At 35.7% G+C, this 22248-nt stretch overlaps 1 protein-coding gene across 2 annotated transcripts; it reads left to right on the top strand.

Annotated features, from left to right (window-relative positions):
• The first annotated feature begins 758 nt into the window (after positions 1–758).
• LOC127951340 (NAD-dependent protein deacylase sirtuin-6) lies at positions 759–19061 on the top strand. 2 transcript variants are annotated; one of them, XM_052549188.1, is made up of 9 exons: positions 759–913; positions 1003–1182; positions 2022–2149; positions 7326–7508; positions 8952–9011; positions 10039–10134; positions 10550–10630; positions 15828–15951; positions 17947–19061. In XM_052549188.1, the coding sequence occupies exons 2-9, from the start codon at positions 1117–1119 to the stop codon at positions 18376–18378; spliced, it is 1170 nt and encodes a 389-aa protein (XP_052405148.1). In that variant the 5' UTR covers positions 759–913; positions 1003–1116; the 3' UTR covers positions 18379–19061. The 2 variants fall into 2 exon arrangements, with proteins under 2 accessions (XP_052405148.1, XP_052405146.1); XM_052549186.1 differs by having other exon boundaries at positions 821–1182.
• Positions 19062–22248: the final 3187 nt, after the last annotated feature.

Raw genomic sequence — 22248 nt, 5'->3', positions numbered from 1 at the left:
CATCACTGGTGCATGGTTCCACCTGCCATTGCTTCTCTTCTTCCCTGCCACTCCGACTCTACAGCATCAATTCAGATTCCCGTTAAATGATTTCCTCATCATGTTTGGTAAGGAATCTTGACTTGCTGCAATCTTTATTGACCAGCTGACTTTCAAAGACCAAATTACAAAACCGCATGATCATGCAGGTTTGCATTGCACAAAATCAGAAAGATCAGGCCATCCCTCTTGTCCCTTGCCCTTGTCATTTCTTGGACATTTCTCCCTCCTACTTCCACTCACTCTTACAAGTCTACATCCCCTCCAGAACCCTGAGATCTACAAGTGAATGATGCCTCATTTTACCATCACAGAGAGGCACAAGTTTCAGAACATTTTGTTCACTGTTCCTGGATGGTGGAATGATCTTCCGAATCCCATCCGGAATTCAGAATCCCTTACAGTTTTCAAGAGACATGCATATAAAGAGATGCAAAAGCCTCTAATTGCTGTCTGAAATTTCCTTCTAAAATTAGTATTTTATCAGGCTCAGTTATTTCACTTTAATTGTATAATTTCATATGTTGATGGATATTTTATTTTACAATGTAAATATGTTATTTCAAGCATTACTGTAAAGTTAAAATATAAACAGACCTGCACACACACATGTGTATATGTATGTATGTATGTATGTATGTATGTGTGTGTATGTAAATAGTTTTTTTTAAGATGACGTAAAGCTATATAAAAATAATAGTCCATGCTGCATACTCCGGTACAGAAGGTGGCGGTATGAACCTGACAAGGAATGATTGCAACTCGCCATTAAAATAAGAGAAGAATGGCGCTACTGGGCATGCGCACATCAATACAACGTATTATTTACCAGTGGACAAAAATAATTACTGTTTTTTTTTCATTATCGTAAGGGGTAGGTTTGGGTTTGGGGTATGTGTAGACGTTAATAAAATACAATCTAATTGGTCGAAAATTAATTTAATTTTTCGTTTCCCGTCGTAGCTGCATCCCGTCTAGACACAACCGAGCAACACACTAAACCGATTGAACGGTTTCGGAAGATCACAAACTCTTTCTTTGACTTGCTGAACTTACCCTTTAGCCAGAAAGTGAGTCATGTCTGTGAATTACGCCGCGGGACTCTCTCCATACGCGGATAAAGGCATCTGCGGCCTCCCAGAGGTGATGTTTACGTTTGTTGCCGTTAGCCTGCTAACTTAAGTTAGCTAGAATTAGCTTAATTTAGTGCACAATAGCGTCATATTTAATATTTGCCCTACGAAATGTACTGTTATTCCATATGTAAAGCTTTTCAGTCTCTGTAGACATACGTGTGTAAATATGATAACTGCACGGTTCATTTCGCTAACGTTACCAAATAAACCTAGTCAAAAATATTAGGCAGTCGGTGAATGAATATGCTAATTATAAAAACATGAATTCTGTACTTTGATTATACCACAGTGGAGGAAGCCATATGATAAAAACCACAGGAGTTACTGAATAATTTAATATATATTTTTTAATAACAATCATTTTAATAACAAAAGATTTTTTTCCCTGACAGGCAACAACTGTGTGACTGTTTATGGTTGCCGAGCAACGCCATTAATTTGAATCCAGATGAGCTATTATCGATTGATATAATGTTATAACTACAAAACAATAGTATACGTTTATTCAACGTATTTATAATATAAATGAGTTATGTGTGCATATTATATATTTGTATGTATATGTACTTTAAAAACAGTAAACCATGATAGATAGATAGATAGATAGATAGATAGATAGATAGATAGATAGACTCATGAGGACTCATGTCAGGATGGGGACATAAATTGGGGTCCCCATGGGTAAAAAAGCAGAAAGGCTCCTGTAGGTTTAGGTGTAGGGCAATAGAAGAAAGTACAGTTTGTACAGTAAAATCATTACGCCTGTGGGGAGTCCCTAGTACAAGGACAGCTGACCAGATGTGTGTGTGTGTGTGTGTGTGTGTGTGTGTGTGTGTGTGTTTGCAGGAGTTCGACAGCCCAGAGGAGCTGAAGACTAAAGTGGAGACACTGGCCCAGTGGATAAAGGAGTCACAGTACATGGTGGTGCATTCAGGAGCTGGAATCAGCACGTCTTCAGGGATCCCAGACTTCAGGTACTGCAGACAGACCTTCATTGTTAAAATCAAAGTTAATAATTTGAACTTTATTTTAAAAAATATTTTTTTTATATAAAGTGTATAGCCTGAATGCAATGTAAGTCGCTTTGGATAAAAGTGTCTGCTAAATGCATTAAATTTAATTATATATATATATATATATATATATATATATATATATATACATTTTTTTTTAAAATCAAAATACAAAAATGAAAATACCTAAATATATACAGTATATTGCAAATTGGCCAAAAATACAGAGAAATGAATTTTTACACACATACATATAATGTGCAAAAAAGGTTATAATCACATTTCATTCTAATTCTGTGACATTGCAATCTAAAATCTAAAATAAGGCTTTTAAAGTGGAAGTTAAATTCACTTAACTAAAAAGGAAAATAATTAAATAAATACAGTCAGTGCTATCATAAAAATAGACATAGTTAAAATTCTACATGTCACATTTACTGTCTAGCTACAAATATTTCAGCAAAAGGCTTGGAAGAGCAAGGACAATTTTTAATATAACTCCGATTGGATTATTCTGAAAGAAGACAGTCACATACATCTAGGAGGGTGACAAATGTACTTTGGGGTGAACTATAGTCTACTCTTGCTGTTCATCTGTTTTTTTGGTAGATGGCGCTCCAAACTGCAATTTTCAAACCATGAAAGAGGCTGATTGTGACTCTCAGAAAAAGCACCATAAAAGTAGTCAGTCTCACTTTTTTTTTTTGCTTTACATATAGTTCAGCAATTCACTGAAAATCGTGACTTCTTTATAGCTCTCATTTCTTTGTTACAAGTTTCTTTTATGTTCACAATACATGTAATAACTTCAGAAAATTGCACTTTTTTTATAGGCTTTAGTTAACTGAAAGTAAAATGAAAATGAAAGCTATACATTTATTTACTTAGAATACATTTAGAACATATTTACCTGTAATTAAAACTATATACATATTTAAAAACTAATAAAAATGGCTAGGACAAATCAAAATGAAAACATTATACAAAAAAAAAAAGAAAAAATATAGTAGCATTTTAAAAATTATAATAGCATTTAAATGATACTTAAAAAGATTGTTGGCATGCTATTCTGACCCCAGCCTGACTGTCCAATCTGTGAGATGCATGCTTCGATTCTGTTCCAATGGTGGCTTTGACGTCACAAAACCAAATCAAAAGAAAAAGTGAAATCGTTACTTTGAAAGAACACTCAGATAACCTTTTACACATCTGATAAAAGAATAAATGAATGATAATTCTACTCTCTGTGTTTTCTGTTCTTGGGCCGTTCCTGAGTAAGGCCTAAAGCGCTGTACTCTTGTGTTTCTTTCCTTTTCTGGACATTTTTATCCCCAGGTAAAAAATTTAGACAGACAGTTCTCATTGTCATTATGTGTATGGATTTTTGCTTGATTGTTTTTTTAGTAATTTTCTTTCATCTCAATGATAATCGGCCTTATTCTTGCAGTTTATCTTATATCCACAGTTGTTTTTACATATTAACAATTAACTTGAGTATTTCATTTATATTTTATTGATTCATACCAAAAATTGGGGATAATCTCCAAATCAGAATAAAATATAATAATGATAATAATAATAATAATAAACGTAATGTTTCTAAAATGACAATCATTTTGTATGCAGAATATTTAATTATTTTATTAATAAAAAAAAATTATAAATTTTTTTCCTATAAATTTGGGATGAAATATGGCAGGCGTTTTACATTGAACATTTTTTATTTCATTTTGTTTTTCATATATATTATTTTCTTACTATCATTATATATTCCATATGTCATATATATTTGCATACATGTATTTCAGTTAATTTTATTTTAGTACATCCAGTTAAGCTAAATATACAATTATAAATCTAGCCTCGACAACTAGCTTATAAAATCATATATTTATTATTTCAGTTAGAGTTTTTAAAAGGTTTTTTTTTCTTCAGTAGTGTGTGTAGTGCTTTTCCACACTGCTGAGCTGAGTTGACCTCGTTTCACTTTGGTTTACTTTAAGATTTGTGTTTGATGTACACATTTTTAATGTTCCATGAATTTCATGGATTCACCTTCTGCTAGTTTGTCATTGTAATTGCTTAAAACTGTGTGGAGGAGGTTTAATTTTAGAAGGTGCTGATGTCCCACTGAGTGACACCTGTTACATTTATTCTCCTCCTTTCACCCAGCTGCTTTTCCTTTCTTCCCCTCGTTTTCATTCCGTCGGCTCGTCTGACTCATTATCAGAAGAAACGTGTTTGATGCGATGGGCATCTGCATATTTTTCTCCTGTGTTCTCTCATATGAAATCTTCATAAGAACACCTGAAGACTTTACTGTCACTTTTAATCATTTTAATGTACCCTTGCTTAATAAAAGTATTGATTTAGGGAAAAAAATAACTAACCCTAAACATTTGAGAGGGTAATATTGATTCAAAATGTTTGCAAGAAATAAAATGCATAATCAATGCATGTTTTATAAAGTGTATTTCATTAAACAGAAATGCAATTAAATTATTGAACGATTTGGCACGATGTGAGGGTGAGTGTAGAATTTGTGTTTATAGTTGAACTATTATTTTAATATTCACACAGACACAGTCTCACTCTAGCCTTGCTTCAAGGGAACCGTTTGACACATTCTCATGGTTGAATGTTTTAACATTGTGCAGGCATTTTCATCTAAACAGCAGTGCACAGGAATCTCCTTTCAATTTCATACTGCATAGTGAAGAGTTTACTTGGGACATATGTAGACTGCGTGCCCAAGGACTGTTTACTGACCGCCTGCATATTGCATACAGAAAATGTCAAGAGCTTTCTCAAACGTTGATCTCCAATTTGATTGCTCGGCTTGACTCTATTTCAGAAAGTCAGTGCACAGGTTTATATCAGTGCACCGGGAAACAAAGTCATCAGAATCTAAGTTTTTGACATTGAGTCTTTGAAAGACCGTCAAAAGAGACACTTAGTGAGTAAGCAGACAAGATTCTCATCTGATTTCAGATTTACACTCCTCCAAATGCCACATTAATGAAAAGCTAATTGTGTTTGACGGCTAACATGTCAGTCAGACGCCCTCTTTCTGACTAAGTGCGTGATTCATGGCCAGAATAAGCTCTTGTGTACAAGACTTTGATCAATAGCCTAAAGTCTGGATAGGACTTATTTAGGGGTTTATGTAGTACTTGTAAGAGCTTATCCAAGTTTAGTAAGAACAGAAAACTTTTGATAAGTCGTGTAGGGAAAGCCGCTGCATGTGTGTAACTAGGAAAGCATGAAAAAGCAAACCAGATTTCATCAGAATTGGCTGTTGTGTGTGTGTGTGTGTGTCTGTGTGTGTGTTGATACAAATTCCCAAGTGCACAAGAGAGAGATTTCTGCCCGTTCAAGTGAACTTTTGTGTCATTCCTGTGGATAGTAACTCCATCCACAGTTATTGAGAGTGGGGAGTTGTCATCATGGTACAGAGCCCCTCCCCTCGATATCCCAAATCGATACGTGACTCCTCACTCTTATATTGGAAAGCGTAGTGAACAGTATGAGCTGCCGGCTTGCTTCTGGCAGAGCTTAATATTTCTCGTCTAAATCCAGAGGAGAAGCGCTGCACCACGTCTAGGACATCGCTAGGTATCGCACACCGGATGCTCACAAGCTCAATTTCCAGCTAATTTAATATAAAACTATGGCGATGCTGCTCTGTAGCACAGCAGGAATTTGAACAGCGTCCTGAGTCGTAGCTGGGCGCAGCGGACAGATGCTGAAACACCATAGAAAACAATGTGATCGAATTTTAAAGACGTGGCGCTGTGCTTCTCGTCCGGTGTGCGACATCCTTAAAATAAATAAGATTCTGGTTTTCAGGTTGGCTGTCATTTGTCCGTCCTCTTCCGATGTGGCCAATGTGTCGTCTTGAATGAGACGCAGCACAGGGAGAAGAGATGACGTGGTGATGCTGATCTGTGATTTTTAATTCTAGTGTATGCTTTCTTTTAAACTAAATCATTAATAATTATTATTTTAACTTGATCCAAATAAATATTTTAAGAAAAAACAAATACTTAAAAAATCAAAACGACAGTGAGGACGGTGTCACGGCTTTAAACCGGAAACACCGTCTATCACAGCAAGCCTACTCAGCAGTGCTCACTGAATCACAGAGGGAGAGGAGGATCAGACAGGAGACGAAGTCATTTAGTTCTTTCTTCCTGAAGTTCACTAGTTTCTTGCTCCAAAAACAGTTCTATATAATCATTTTCAAACCTGAAGCAACACAAGTATGCAATGTAATTCTAGAATAATTTGCATCTATGCATTTCATGGTTATTTTTATCCAAATGATCATGCATCGCATTTTAAAGTATGCATTTTATCATGTCTTTTGACTGGGAATCAAACCTATCCTATGACTGTGATGTTTCTGACACCATGCCCTATGTTTAGTATATAGTATCTATCCAGACCATTGTTCAAAAACTTGGGGTTGGTAAGATGTTTTAAATGTAAGAAGTCTCTTCTGCTCATCAGGGTTGCATTTATATGTTCAAATATACATAACAAAAAAATAGTAATATTGTTAAATATGATTACAATTTAAAATAGCTGTTTTCTACTTAAATATATATATTAAAATACAAGTCTTCAGTGTCACATGATCTTCAGAAATAATTCTAAAATGTTGATTTGATGCTCAAGAAACATTCCTGATTATTATCAATGTTGAAAACATTGTGCTGCTTACATTTTTTGTGTAAAATGTAAAAAGATTTTTTTTTTAAAGGATTCTATGATTTAAAAAATAATAATTAAATAATTTTTTTAGCATTATAGATGTCTTTACTATCACTTTTGATCAATTGAATGCATTCCTGCTGAATAAAATATACAGTTTGTAAGAAAAAAAAACATGATGCATACTTTTAAATGGTAACATACATTTGCATGTTAATATGATTGTGCACATATTTCAGAACTAGATCTTTTTTGTAGTTTTGCTTCGTTTATAGATTTTATCAATTTTATGATAGGAATTGAGTTTTTAAACTGACAGTATGATTTCAAAGTACATCAAGCCTTATATTTCAAAAGATCAAAAAGATTCGATTTTTCAGGATATGAGCCAGACTGTCTCTGTGCTGTTTGTGTTCATCAGAGGTCCTAAAGGAGTGTGGACGATGGAGGAGAGAGGCGAGACGCCTCACTTTAACACCACGTTTGAGGACGCACGTCCCAGCCTGACTCACATGTCCCTGCTGCAGCTGCAGAGGACAGGACACCTCAAATACCTCATCAGCCAGAACGTGGACGGCCTTCACCTGCGCTCCGGCTTCCCCAGGTAATGATGGATTTTACACACAAAAACATCCAGTCTGATTGGCTGGCTTCATGTCGTTCCCATGTCTCTCATACTGTCTTGATTTAAGTTCTGACCTCTGTCCTGCCTGTGATGTCAGATATGATATGTTAATTAGCTCTTTTAATTTTCTCTTTACACAAAAAATGAAATCAGCATGTCTTGTTCTAGGCAAATTACTTGAACTGTTAGTGTTGAGTTTAGGATATTGACATTTTATTCTGGTAGATGTAACTAAAAGCCCTCAGTCATAATCTAATGTATTGTTTTATTCTTTTGTTATTTGTCAGGCTTATTATTGTTAAATAAAACTATCTTAAGAGAAAACTTTAAATTACTTAAACATTAATTAATAAGAATTCACAGTAACTGAAAAAAGGAAAGGAAGGAAATATTTATTTTTTTATTCTAGTTGATGTTTAAAAATAACTAAAACTTTCATATTTTAAAACTTTATTAAATTAACAGAAATGACGTAAACAGAAATGACTAATTAATATTAATAAAACAGTATATGAAAAATACTTAACAGTGATTTCGAAATAAACTAGGCTTAATGGAAATGACAAAACTAATAGAAATTACAAAAACACAAATTACACACAAAAAAAAAAAATCTTAAAGAACACTTAAAAACTAATCCAATAATAATAATAAAAACTTTAAGGTTATATGAATAATAAAATAACACGGATTTGTATATAAACTGATCGAAATGTCATAACTAAAAGAAATGAGAGCACAAAAATGTAAATGAAAATATAAAAAGAACTAGTTCAGTTCTTTTATATTTTTCACTAAAAATAAAGTACTAAAATGATAACTTAGTAAGAATTAATAAAATAAAAAAAGAACGAACAAACTAATTACTAAAACTTTAAGTGAGTGAAGTGACATTCAGCCAAGTATGGTGACCCATACTCAGTATTTGTGCTCTGCATTTAACCCATCCGAAATGCACACACACAGAGCAGTGAACACACACACACACACTGTGAGCACACACCCGGAGCAGTGGGCAGCCATTTATGCTGCGGCGCCCGGGGAGCAGTTGGGGGTTCGATGCCTTGCTCAAGGGCACCTAAGTCGTGGTATTGAAGGTGGAGAGAGAACTGTTCATGCACTACCCCCACCCCCGATTCCGTCCGGCCCGAGACTAGAACTCACAACCCTTCGATTGGGAGTCCAACCCTCTAACCATTAGGCCACGACTTCCCTTAAAAAGAAATTATATAAAAATTTATAAAAATAAAAACTAATTAAAAATATGAATAAATCTTATAATATATATGTTATACTAAAATATTGATTTGAATTCATAGAAACAACCCTCATTCATTTGTGATCATTTTCTCATCAATTGCTTCTTTTTCTCTCATTCTTCTGCTCTGATTGGGTTTGTTTACTTCTCTCTGTATCTGCTAGGGATCGATTGTCAGAGCTGCACGGGAACATGTTTGTTGAAGAATGTGAGAAGTGTGGCAAGTATGTAATTGTTCTCTGAACGTGTTCGTGAAGTCTGTGTGCACACGTCAAGAGCAAGAATAACCACATCACCTGATGCAGTTTAACTAGTACACGACTTTCAGGACTGTTTTAAACTGGTTCCTGTGTTACTGGTTGCCAAGGGTTCATTACAGATTAAGCTCAGTCAAAAGCATTTGTGGATCATTACCACAAACATTATTTCCATTTGTCCCTGCTTAAAAAAAAAAAAAATCAATTAATTAATAATATTAATAAGAAGACAAAATCTGACTTCCAGTGGACATAAATGGGGCTAGTCTGTAAAGATAAAAATGCTTTGTTTCCTCATCAAAGCAGATTTGGAGAAATGTACTGTATCGTTCCATCAGCTCAGCAATGGATCCTCTGCAGTGAATGGGTGCCGTCAGAGTCCAAACACCTGAAAAAGACTTGATAATCCACAAGTTATCCACACCACTTGTGTTTGTGATGTTTTTATCAGCTGTTTATAGACTCTCTTTCTGACGGCACCCATTCACTCCAGTGGATCAATTGCTGATTTCTCCAAATCTGTTCCCATGAAGAAACATACTCATCTAGATCTTGGATTGTGTTTGCTGAAATATCTTCAAAGTTTTTATCAACTGTAAGACATTTTGACTTGGCGCTGTTTGAACACTTTCAAAACATTGCTGTTTATTTGTCAAATTCAGATTTAAAATCGAATCCCACACAAAATATAATCCCACCAGTTTTGAGCAGAAACGGGTAAATAAAGAAAACTAAATCTGTTTACAGAAAAGTCTTTGAATTTACAGTCTCCAAAAACATTGATTCAGGTTTATTTTTCTAGTGCACACTACATGTTTTACATTGAACGTGTGCATTATTGATTGTATATGAGCATCATAGCATTGTGTCTAACAGATAAAGTTGTTTATCAGTATTGATCACTCGCACAAATCTCTATTGAAGGAGGCAAGGGGTAGTGTGCAGGTACTGCCAATGTCACAGCGATAAGCACTTGTGCCCTGGGCTGTTTCAGGCAATATGTTCGGGACACTGTGATTGGAGTGATGGGTCTGAAGCCAACCGGACGCTACTGCGATGTCACGCGCTCAAGAGGACTCCGATCTTGCAGGTGATTGTGCCATTTTAGAGCAATGGATCATAACACGTCCATCATGATTTTAGATAATTGTGGGAGCCAGAAATTCATGCCATGCGCACACAATGTATTAGGGAATTTATCATTTATTTATATTATTTATAATAGCCCTGGTATTTACAAAAGACTGCAAGTCACTAGTCCAAACAGGTAATTGATATTGACATCGATGTGCTGGTTTCTTCTTAAGTTCACATACTGCCTTAAAAACACAATGTTCATGAACTGACGAAAACCGTACAACAAGATGAAACTCACAAAGACCTCTGTCTGATGTATCTGTACTTAAAACATTATTATTAATAGTAGGAAGCACGCACCCTGCGCTTATGCCCCTTCAGATTTCTATGCCTGTCCTGAGCTGTTCTGTGTGTGTGTGTTTCTGCAGAGGGAAGCTGATCAGCACGATATTGGACTGGGAGGACTCACTGCCTGACAGAGACCTGAATAGAGCTGATGAAGCATGTCGGTAAGGAAGAGAAGTGTGCTCAGCAATACAGCGAGACGGACATTATATAGCAAATCAAGATAAAGGTGCTTGTTAAAAACAAGACAAGTAGCAGTTACAGGTTTAAAATAAGATTTGTGATTGACAGGTGAATTAAGGAAATGCAAATCAAGGACTATTACTAACTTTACTATTCCTTTTATGTATAACTTGACTAGTTGATTGCCGGGGGGGATGTTTTTTGTTTGTTTGTTTGTTTGTTTGTTTTGGATTACTTGAAATAAAATGCACATTAACTAGACTAAAATACAATAACATGTATAGAAATATTTGTAAAAAAAAAAAAAAAGGTTCAAAACGTCAAATATAAAGTACATTATCAAAATGTATAATTCTTGTTTTACTGTGTTTTTATAAATTATTTATCCATCCATCATTATTCGTTTTAGCAAACAAAAAACTATTTCCTGAAGGAAAAAAAAAAAGGTAATTCAAGAAAAATCATAGTTTTACTCTGATAACGTCACAGCAGGAAAGAAACGATGATTGCGATTTCAGTTCCATGCCGATCAAGTCCCTGGGGAAGCACAGAGCAGTAAATCATGAGTTAAGAAATTGCAAAACTACCATGAATTATTGACATAATTTATACAAATGATAGATTATGGACTTTATATCAGTACATCAGATTGATCTCACTTCCTGTACAACGCTGTTGACCATCAAGCTTGTTGATGTGTTGCATGCAGATGGTTTAGTTAAACAAAATCAAAACTTTTAATGACTTCAAACTGCTTCAGTTTCAGGGCTAATAAATAGATAGAAGTGCTCAGTCTTGATCATTGTATCAACAGCACCAGATCCATCTTCATCATATTACAGCGAACCTACTGCAGTCTCAAAAGACTCGCACGCATACAAAACATCTCACAACACCTGCTGCACATCTGACCTGCCACTGTCCTCTGGGCTTCCACATGCTCTCGAAACCCACTGGAGCTTGAAAGAAGAGAAATGTGACCTTGGAAGTAGAAAGCGCTCTTTATTGTAATGCACAACAGTGACAATTTGAGTCCCTCCAGTGATTTTATTGAATATAATATGTTTGATCTTTGGTTTTAGTCTGTCAGGAGTTCAATTTATGACACAGTACTACAAAGCTGCTTGTTTCTCTTTCATTAATATAATATATTTCCTAGTTTACATTGAACATTGGAATGTGTGTTATTAAAGGAGTAGTTCACTCAGAAAGTGAAATGTACTCCCTCTCTGGCCATCCAATATGGCAAGGAGTTTGTTTCTTCATCAGAAAAGATTTGGAGAAATCTAGCATTCCATCACTTGTTCACCAATGGGTCCACTACAGTGAATGGGTGCCGTCAGAATGAATGGGTGCCGTCAGAGGCTAAACAGCTGATAAAAACATAATCAAGTCCACAATAATGCTTCAGCAAGAAATATGTATTTATTTAGAACCCTTTTGACTTGTAAACAGTGTTTGATCTGTGCATATTGCTCTCCTGATTGAGAAAATCAGAGAAAGCAATATTTGAAATAGAAGCAAGAGTTTGAATTTAAAGGGGGGGTGAAATGCTATTTCATGCATACTGAGTTTTTTACACTGTTAAAGAGTTGGATTCCCATGCTAAACATGGACAAAGTTTCAAAAATTAAGTTGTACGTTTGAAGGAGTATTTTTGTTCCCAAAATACTCCTTCCGGTTTGTCACAAGTTTCGGAAAGTTTTTTTCGAGTATGGCTCTGTGTGACGTTAGATGGAGCGGAATTTCCTTATATGGGTCCTAAGGCACTTCTGCCGGAAGAGCGCACGCTCCCGTATAGCAGAGCACTGAGAGCACAACAGACTTCACTGATCAGAGCGAGAGCGTCACGAAATGTCACAAAAGAAGTGTGTTTTTGGTTGCCAGGGCAAGACAACCCTGCACAGATTACCAAAAAAAAACAGCATTAAGGGACCAGTGGATGGGGTTTATTTTTACAGAGCATCAACGGAGTTGTGCAAGTGTTTGTGTTTGTTCCCTGCATTTCGAAGATGCTTGTTTTACAAACAAGGCCCAGTTTGACGCCGGATTTGCGTATCATTTATTTCTTAAGGATGATGCAATCCCAACGAAAAAGGGTCATGATCGTATGTTGGAACCGCAGGCGGTGAGTAAAACTGCTTCAAATATCTCTGCCTCCTTGTTAGTGCGTCCGCCTCCCATGCCAGAGACCCGGGTTCGAGCCCCGCTCGGAGCGAGTCGTTGCTGCTGCTGCTCTCGTTCAGTTTCAGCCTCTGGATCTGATTCTGGATCATAAATAAACGACTGAATCTGACTGTAAGCCATGGTTTGTTTGGGATGATGGTTTTTCCCTCACGGTAATGTCACAGCTTCCAAACGCTCTCAACGCAAAAGCCTACTGGCGCTCGTGATTCTTTAGCTCCGCCCATACGTCACGCCTCCAGCCGCTCGTGTTTTTCCGGGAAAAATCGGTACAGACTATCTTTCTCTTATGAATATAATACAATTAAAGACTTTTTGGAGTTATGAAGGATGCAGTACTACTCTATAGGTACTCAAGATTAACAGGATATTGAGTGAAAACGAGCATTTAACCCCCCCCCCCTTTAAAGACGTCTTAAAGGTGCAGTAAGTCATTTCTCAGAAACACTGTTCATATTTGAAATCACCAAAACAAACACGCCTCTATTTAAAAGGTCACTCCCCTATTTTGAAAGCTCCGCCCCAAATTCACAAACATGCTGTGCAACACAGGTACCTCCCCCACCACGAGTGGACACGCCCCTTATTGCTGATTGGCTACAAGTGTGTTTTGGTGCTCAGTCCGATCCACTTGCAACAGTGTTTCAGAATAGAAATCGCTTCCTGCTCATTAAATGATGGAGCAGTTTTGTTTCTTACAAACATGCTGCTTTTCACTTCACAAGACATTAGTTGATCGACTGGATAACTTGTAGATTATTGTGACATTATAACCGGCTGTTTGGTCTCTGATGCTGACAGCACCCATTTACTGCAAAGGGTCCATTGGTGAGCAAGTGTCATAATACTACATTTTTTTTTTCATTGGCTAATAAATTAATTGAAAGGTGACCACAGCTTTACAGATCTATCTTTTGAAATCGTTTTAGGTAAAAGTTGGTCTATAGGTTTCACAGTGGAGGCACAGCACACTGAGATTGATAGCGTGACACCGATGAGTTTCCCACGACCACATGACATTCGAAAACCAATGAAGCACCTACAAGCTCCAGTTCAGACTTAAAGAAGATTTCTGTTTCTCACTTTTGCTGTTTCACTCTTTCAATTTTCTCTCACAGTCTGAGGTCACTTGTGGTTTCTTTTTGTAGATGTCTCTTGCCTGCTGCAATCATTCACTTCTTCTGAATTTTGGATGCTGTGGTGAATCCCTTTTAGTCATGCATTTAGGAAGCTGTTCTTAGGTCTTAGCAGTTCATGAGGAATTAATTTAGCTTTTAGAGAAACAATTTCCATAATGTTGTGTGCAGGATAATTATCTCCTCACGTATAATCAATTAAACATAAGTATTGTTCTAGAGTATACTTTAAAGTTAATGATGTTCAGCTAAAAAGCGAGTTCAGACAGGCTTAGAAACGGTGATGGCAAAATGCAGAGCTTTGAGGCTATTACAGTTCATTTCAGGTCTGTGAATGTCTTACAGTCTTTTCTCCACCGCTGTTGCTATTCTGTGTTGTTTTCTGCAATGTCAGGATAGCAAACAGTTCAACACTTGTGAATGAAAAATTAAATAATAATAATAAAATCAACTAGCCATCGAACAATTGATTAGTCAACCATTGTGACCCATTCTGCTTATTTCAGACGTGTCTATATATATTTAATTCCAGTGACCAGGCCATTAATTAAATGTATTAATTTATTATTAGTAGTAATATTATACAAAACAAAAGTGCATCCTTTTATTAATTAAAGAGTATCGCAATGTGTGTATTTTATTTATGTAATTGTGTTCAGAATTTTTTTATTTAAAGATCAATCGCGATTAAATGCGTCCAAAATAAGTTTTGTTTACATGATGTGTGTCCTGTGTATATTTATTATGTATATATAAATACACACATATGCGTGTATATATTTAAGAAAATATGCTAAGTTTATACATTTAAAATATTTATTAAATTAATATTTATATATAATATCCATTTATATAAATATATACATGAAAATGTTTTCAAAATATATAATGAATTTCTGTCCATTTATATATACATAATAAATACACACAAAACACACAGGACCTATGTAAATTTATAAACAATATTTTGGATGTGATTAATTGTGATTCATCATTTAAAAGCACTAATTTAAGGTAGTATGTTTTGTGTGTGTGTGTGTGTGTGTGTGTATATATATATATATATATATGTGTGTGTGTGTGTGTGTGTGTGTGTGTGTGTGTGTATATATATATATATATGTATATACACACACACACACACTACATTTAAGTAAAATGCCATAAAAGGTGTAGTGTTGTTTTTTTACTATTAGAAATGTTTATCTGACATATAAATATTAGTTTAATATTGATTTAATTGCTAAAACTGAGCAAAAATAGAGCTGGATAGAGGCTGTATCAAAACTCCAAACCCACATTAAACATTTACAAAAAGTTTAGCTATAATGAAAATACAAAATAAAAGCTAATTTAATATATTAACAAATTATATGTTAGTACATAATGCTTAAATAACACTGAAAGGCTGTACAAAAAATATTACATGAGATACATTGTTCTGAATTGTTGTTACAGATATCAAATTTCGTTATTTATTTTGTGTAGAATTTCTTGTGAGGTGTAACTGAGACATGTTCTTGACAGGTTTTTGCATAATAATGATACAGATATGCATCAACAAAGGAACCATGTGATGATGACTGCAATCACTATGAACCTGATCGGAACAACAGGATATTTGTGATGAATGGTTTATTAGCTGTATAATGTTAGGGTTATAAAGCCTTTTATTGGTCCTAATGAAGCAGGAACAGAGCGTTAAAAAGAGCTTGAATGCAGGAGCTGACATTAATGTGTGCATTATGACTGTATGTGAACAAACTGAGGCCAAGACTCGTGTGAGCGGCACCTATTCACTGATTGTGAGAAAAGAACAACAGATCCAGAAGCTGATGCTCCACGTCTCTTTTCACAGGCGAGCTGACTTGGCCTTGACGCTGGGAACATCTCTTCAAATTAAACCTAGCGGAGATCTGCCTCTTCTTACCAAACGCTCGGGAGGGAAGCTGGTTATAGTCAACCTTCAGCCAACCAAACATGTACGTCTCACCAACACGCACGCCTTTCATGAAACGCTTCCTTCAAATTCATTTCAAATCTTTTTTTTTTCAGCATTAAAAATTGCTCAGATGTGACATTGAAGCAGCACAACTGTTTTCAACATTCCATTAACATTACAACACAACATGATGAACTTCATCGGTATATTAGAATGATTTCTGAAGGATCATGTGACACTTAAGACTGGCGTAATGATGCTGGAAATTCAACTTTGATCACAGAAATAAATTACATTTTAAAATCTTTTGCAATATAAAACAATTATTTTAAATTGTATTAATATTTAACTTTTTTTTTACTGTATTAGTAAATAATAAATGTAGCTTCGGTTAACATAAGAGCCTTCCAGAGCATCACAAATGACATGCAGATAAAAACATATTTATAACCAGAAATTAGGAATTTGTACCATAACATTCTATCAACATTTCCTCAACCATTTACAGTTGTTCCAAACCCGCATTCATTTCTTTCTTCAGTTTAACACAAGATGATGTTTTGAATAATGTAAGCAACTAAAATGTTTCTGGCCACATTGTTGTAATTTGTTCCCTATTGATTTAATTAAAGCAAAGGAACAAATTAGTACAACGTGGCCATCATTTACTAAAATGAGGGAACAAATTAGCACAACATGGTCACAATTTACTAAAACCAAGGAACAAATTAAGTTACAAACAAAGGAATTAACCAAGCAGTTGCTGGTCCCCATTGACTTCTACAGTATGGAAATACAATGGAAGTCGATGGGGACTACTAGTGTCTTTCTCTTAGTCCTGACCCACATGCAAACACAATTAGCAGTTTGAAATCTATGAACACAAGCTCAGATTAGTGTTACTCAAAAGCACAGCAGCGCTAAACCCCGTCTGACCATTCGTGCTTAGTATTAAAACAATTTTGATTAAGAAGCTTTGCAGCTTCATCAAAGGCTCGGCTGGATTTTCTCTTAAACTCGTCTGTCGTTTCCTTTCTGATCTCATCGTGTGGCTGGAATGTGTTTTAATGGATTCATCCTATTAATTTGTAGAAGTTTTGATATATGCCCATGTTTGATTCATTTTCTTCTGAAGGTTATTTTTGCCGCTTTTACCTCATTGCTTCTACTTCCTGTCAACTTCTCAGTTCTCAAATTGGATTAATTTTTTTTATAAATCTAGTTTCAAATTCAAAGCCTGACATGCATGCAATGTGATTTCTTCCACGTGTCAGATTTTTGGAGGGAGAGTTTATGGTATTATAAGCAGCTTAATTTGTAGAGAAATAGAATTTGACATTTATTGTGTTGTTTCGTTATGTGTCGGTAATCTGACTCTGCTGTGATTGATTAAAGTGTGCATTTATTCAAAGTAAATTAGTATTTCACGCAGACGGGAAAAAAGAAAAAAAGATGTAATTTTCAAGAAAAAAGTTTGGGGTTAGTAAGATTTTTAATGTTTTTGAAAGAAGTCTTTTCTGCTCACAAAGGCTGCATTGCTTTGATTAAAAATATAGTCAAAACAATTTCAATTACAATTTAAAATAGCTGTTTTCAATGTGAATATGGTGTAAAATGTTATTGAACGCTGATTTGTCAGCACCATTACTCCAGCTGATTTAAAAACAGTTGTGTTGCTTCATATTTTTGTGGAAAGTGTGATGTATTTCATTTTCCAGGATTCGTTGATGATTAGACAGTTGAAAAGCACAGTATTTATTTGAAATGGAAATCTTTGTAAAATTAAAAATGTCTTTTACTGTTACTTTTGATCCATTCATTCTTAAAAAAAAGAAAAAATGTAAACATTCACTTTTTTTCCCCTGTGATTTTTTTTCTCCTGTAAAATGCAGAAAGTAATTAAAAAAAGCATGATAAACAATAGTCAAGTAGCAGTGGTACATCTGGAGTCACACGATAGCTGTGTGATGGATTTCAGCGAATAACAGCTTGAAAACTCTTGTATTAGTTCAGATCTCTCATGTTGTTTTTGTAGGACAAACACGCCCACCTGCGTATCCACGGCTATGTAGACGAGGTCGTGGGTCAGCTGATGAAGCTGCTGGGATTGGAGGTTCCAGAGTGGGCGGGGCCAACGGTGTGTGAAAGCTCAGGCGGAGACCTGGACATCCTCCCATTCGGAGCCTGGAAAAAGGAAGTGAAGGAGCTGAAAATAGAGGAGAATAAACACGCCATTCCAAAAAAAAGAAAGAAGAAAGAGCAGGCTGGTGAAATAAACTGCAAGACCGATGTTAAAGTAGAAGAAGAGACCAAAGAAGAGGGAAAGGAGGCAGCGTTTAGTGACTCTCAACCAATCAAAACGCAGAAGTCGTCCTGTGAGGCGCATCCTTTAAACGGCTCCTCCCACAATCCTACAAGTTCTCCTGCTGTGAATGAAACGGGCGCAGAACCACACGAAAAACACTGAGCAGCCCTCTTCCTAGAGCCCTATCACAGTCAGACAGAAACTGAATCACAAATCTCAGGAAGTGTGCTCACCACCACGTACCCTGTGTTTACATCATCACGAGGAAACCTGGACTCAGGCCTGTTAGATGAAGTGAGGTGATGAAGCCATGTCATGTGTACCATTACAGCTAGTTAGTGGATAAATTAGGTCGATGTTTCTCTGTTTGTCAGCTAGTGTGTGGAGTTTTTCTGGATGGAGGTTTTGGAGAATCATGGTTTTGTACTGTAAAATAGATATATGATCTGCACTGCACAAAACATGTCCATCTTAATTCACCCTAAAATCAAAACATTATATTCTTTTTTATAATAGGCTGTATAACAAATACTACTATTTTTTTTATTTTGGGGGGTGGGGGGTTGCTTAATTGTCATGCCACATTGAAGAAAAAACATTTATGCAGAATTGTATTTTATTTTTTTCAATGTTTTGTTTTATTTGGGGGTGAAATAGGATCCAGGCAAGCTTTGTGAGGTTCAACTTTTAAGGAAAGAATGTGGATTTAGCTTTAGCTATTCATATTAACTGTGTAACATGTAATGCTTGGTAATGTCCACTTCTTTAGCCACTGTTTTTTTTCTGTTTTTCTACTTTTTTTTGTAAAGAACAACCATTGTATAAACAAGATGCTGAAACTGTAACCTGACTCTTATTTTATTTTAAGATGTAAAATATGTTTTCTGTCCTTGTCTTAAGGTACTGAAGGCACACTCCATTTCCAAAGTACCTCTTATCCAAATTAGAAAAACAAATGTGACCCTGGACCACAAAACCAGTCTTAAGTGACAATTCTTTTACATTTAAATGTATACATCATCTGAAAGCTGAATAAACAATCTTTTCATTGATGTATGGTTTATTAGGATCAGACAATATCTGGCCGAGTTTTGAAAATCTGGAATCTGAGGGTGCAAAAAAAAAAAGTAAATACTGAGAAAATTGCCTTTGAAGTTGTCAAAAAGAATTCTTAGCAATGCATATTACTGATCAAAAATGAAGTATTGATACATTTACAGTAGGAGATGTAAAAAATATCTTCCTGGAACATTTTTTATTTTGAGTAGATTTTTTGCATAAAAGAAACATTGCTACAAATATACCCCAGCGACTCAAGACCAGGGTCACAAATCTGAAAATGTCTTTTCTGAAAAATTATAGGGAGACTTAAATATAGGCCTGTGTGTGTGCAATAAATTATTAGTAATTCGTATAACTTGTAGACTTGCTACCTATTCAGAGCATTCCAAATACATTTTACATTTGGTAGATGCTTTTATGCACAAATAACTAAAGGGGTTTCATTTTGCTCCCTTAGAAGGCAGCTATTTGCACACGGCCTCGTCTATCATCTCACTGAACGGAGCAATGCAGAAAATATCACCGCAGCAAAGCAATGAATTCTCCTGACGAGCCTTTGAAAGAGCTGCATTAAATTACCGAGGAGGGTTTTGGAGACGGACAGTGACCGCCACGGCTGATGAGTGGAGGACAGTACAAGTCGAGCATACATCAGCTGCCGCAGAGACTATTAACACGTCCCTGAGGTGCCATCAAGACTCCAGCTACTTCTGAGACAACAACTGAAAGCTCTCTCTGTAACCCTCTCGTGTCTCTGGCTGTTCAAAAGCCACTCATGCAGAAAGGCCGAATGAAACGAAAGCTGGATAAACACAGAGCTCGTGTTCTGATCGCTCCGGGGACCAGAGCTGTTCCGGGGAAGTCAGCAGACGCTTCTCTTATGATCAAAGATGACTGAAAGCTGAACTGAGAACTACTAGAACAAAGTCCTGGTATGGACTGGATTCCTTCCAGAACTCTCTCGTTCACTGCATGAACCCTTGAAAGTCTGCAGAGATTATTTCGACAGCACCGAGCCTTTAGTCAACAATAGTTCTGACAAATTCCCTACAGAGACCATGAAAGGGGGGATATGCTGTCTTAGAAGAAGCCTTGTCTAGTTTATCCACTGTCGTCTAAATGAGCAGACGTCACAATCGACTAGTGATTATCAACAGATCCATATCATGTATGTCGGTCGGTTTCTGCTGTGCTGTAGGAAGCAAATTATTATAGTTCATACCGAGTTATTGTATTTCATACTGAAGCACAAATTAGTTTTGAACGTGGATGGTGAAGTGGTTTAATGCTTGAGGCTCAGAAAAGGCTGCTTGATCTGGATGATAAGAAATGCACTGCAAAACTTTTTCCCTCAGTATTTTTTGTCTAAAACATTCTTAAAGGAAAAGTTCACTCAAATGAAAGGAATAAGGAAACATAGGAAAGTTTCTTCATCGGAACAGATTTGGAGATATGTAGCTTTACATCAGTTGCTCACCAACTGATCCTCTGCAGTGAATGGGTGCCGTCAGAGTCCAAACAGCTGATAAATCATCACAATAATCCACAAGTAAATCATGCACATCAGTCAATCAGTTAATGTTCTTGTGAAGCCAAAAGCTGCATGTTTGTAAGAAACTAATACATCATTAAAACGTTTTTAACTTCAAACCATTATAAATCTCTTTTGCAGAATCTTGTACAGTGTGCCAGAAAATGACGCTGTAGAAATTGCTGGAACTGTTCTCTGTTGGCAGAGCCCTGAATTGCCATGTTTCAGATCAGACTGCCTGCTGTTGAACGGTCGGAGAGCTTGGGTCATTTTCCAATCAGTCCTGACCCCCTCCTCCAGCACATCTCAGTATGGACATCTGCGCTCCCCTCTGGACTGTTCGAGCATCCTGGTGCCTCCGCAGCATACTAACACCTTCCTGCTTTCTCAGCCAACAACCTCGTCAAGAGCTCTCATGGCCATCAGCAGAAAACTCTACGACTTCTGCCTCTCAAACCTGCTCCCTCAAAGTGGGATGGAAATTAAAGTCTCTGTTCTTGTGAAATATGTATACTTCAGTTGATTGCAACATTTGTTCTTAACACAAGACTTTGCTAGCTTTTATTCATTTATGTTGTTTTGCAGTTTTATATGAATCTCCTTATTATATCCCAAATTAACACCTAATCTCATACATGCATTTATCTTAACTGACACAGTAGAGTCTTTAAACAAAGAAGTCATATTTGATACATGAAGACGACTTAATTATAGATGATGTAAACTTTGCTGAAAAAAAAAGCATTTAATGTTTGTTTTACTGGTATAAAGATCGCATTGATTTACATAACAAGCTATTACTAAAATTACATATTGTAAGGTTTTATTGTTGTTGGTATTATTATTTTATATACTTATATTAGTATATATAAATATTACTAATTTATAATAGTAAAGATAATAGGTTAATTAATCTATTTTTATTTAATTCAGTTTAATTAGCTATATTATTTCATTTAAATATTTATCTATATAAAATGCCATATACTCATAGAAAACGTTAAAAACATATATTACTAGGTATGGCTCGGTAGGTTCGTGAAAACTTGGTTTAAATTATTAACAGTATAAAGTCTATTGTCTGTGAATGTGTTATTTTAAATGTAAAAATATAATAAAAATTCAATAATTTAGCTAACCCTCCTGTTGTGTTTTTTTTTTTTTTTTTTAGCACGGTACTAGTTTTTTGTTGGGGTCAAACTGATTGCTTCCATACAATTGGTCAAAAATCATAACTATGAACATCAACAACAAAATCCCCTTAAGATTCATGTAAAAACCAAACAGAAAACCTCTATCATAGCTGTCAGTCAGAGACCAAGAACTGACTGCATTACTACTTGTTGTGACCATTTGTACACCAATTTATTGCTATCTTCCTCTACCTTTGTGTGTGTGTGTGTGTCTGCCTCTCCAACCTTTGTGAGGGATAAATGGGT

The sequence above is a fragment of the Carassius gibelio genome, chromosome B2, assembly GCF_023724105.1.
Source record: "Carassius gibelio isolate Cgi1373 ecotype wild population from Czech Republic chromosome B2, carGib1.2-hapl.c, whole genome shotgun sequence".
Lineage (NCBI taxonomy): Eukaryota > Metazoa > Chordata > Actinopteri > Cypriniformes > Cyprinidae > Carassius > Carassius gibelio.
The sequence above is the reverse complement of the archived record's forward strand: the minus strand, read 5'-3'. Positions and strand labels throughout refer to the sequence as shown.

Coding starts and splice junctions, on each gene's coding strand:
- LOC127951340 (XM_052549188.1), top strand. CDS start 1,117: ATGTCTGTGAATTACGCCGCGGGACTCTCTCCATACGCGGATAAAGGC. Junction 2,150..7,325: donor TCAGGGATCCCAGACTTCAG/GTACTGCAGACA, acceptor TGTGTTCATCAG/AGGTCCTAAAGGAGTGTGGA. Junction 15,952..17,946: donor ACCTTCAGCCAACCAAACAT/GTACGTCTCACC, acceptor TTGTTTTTGTAG/GACAAACACGCCCACCTGCG.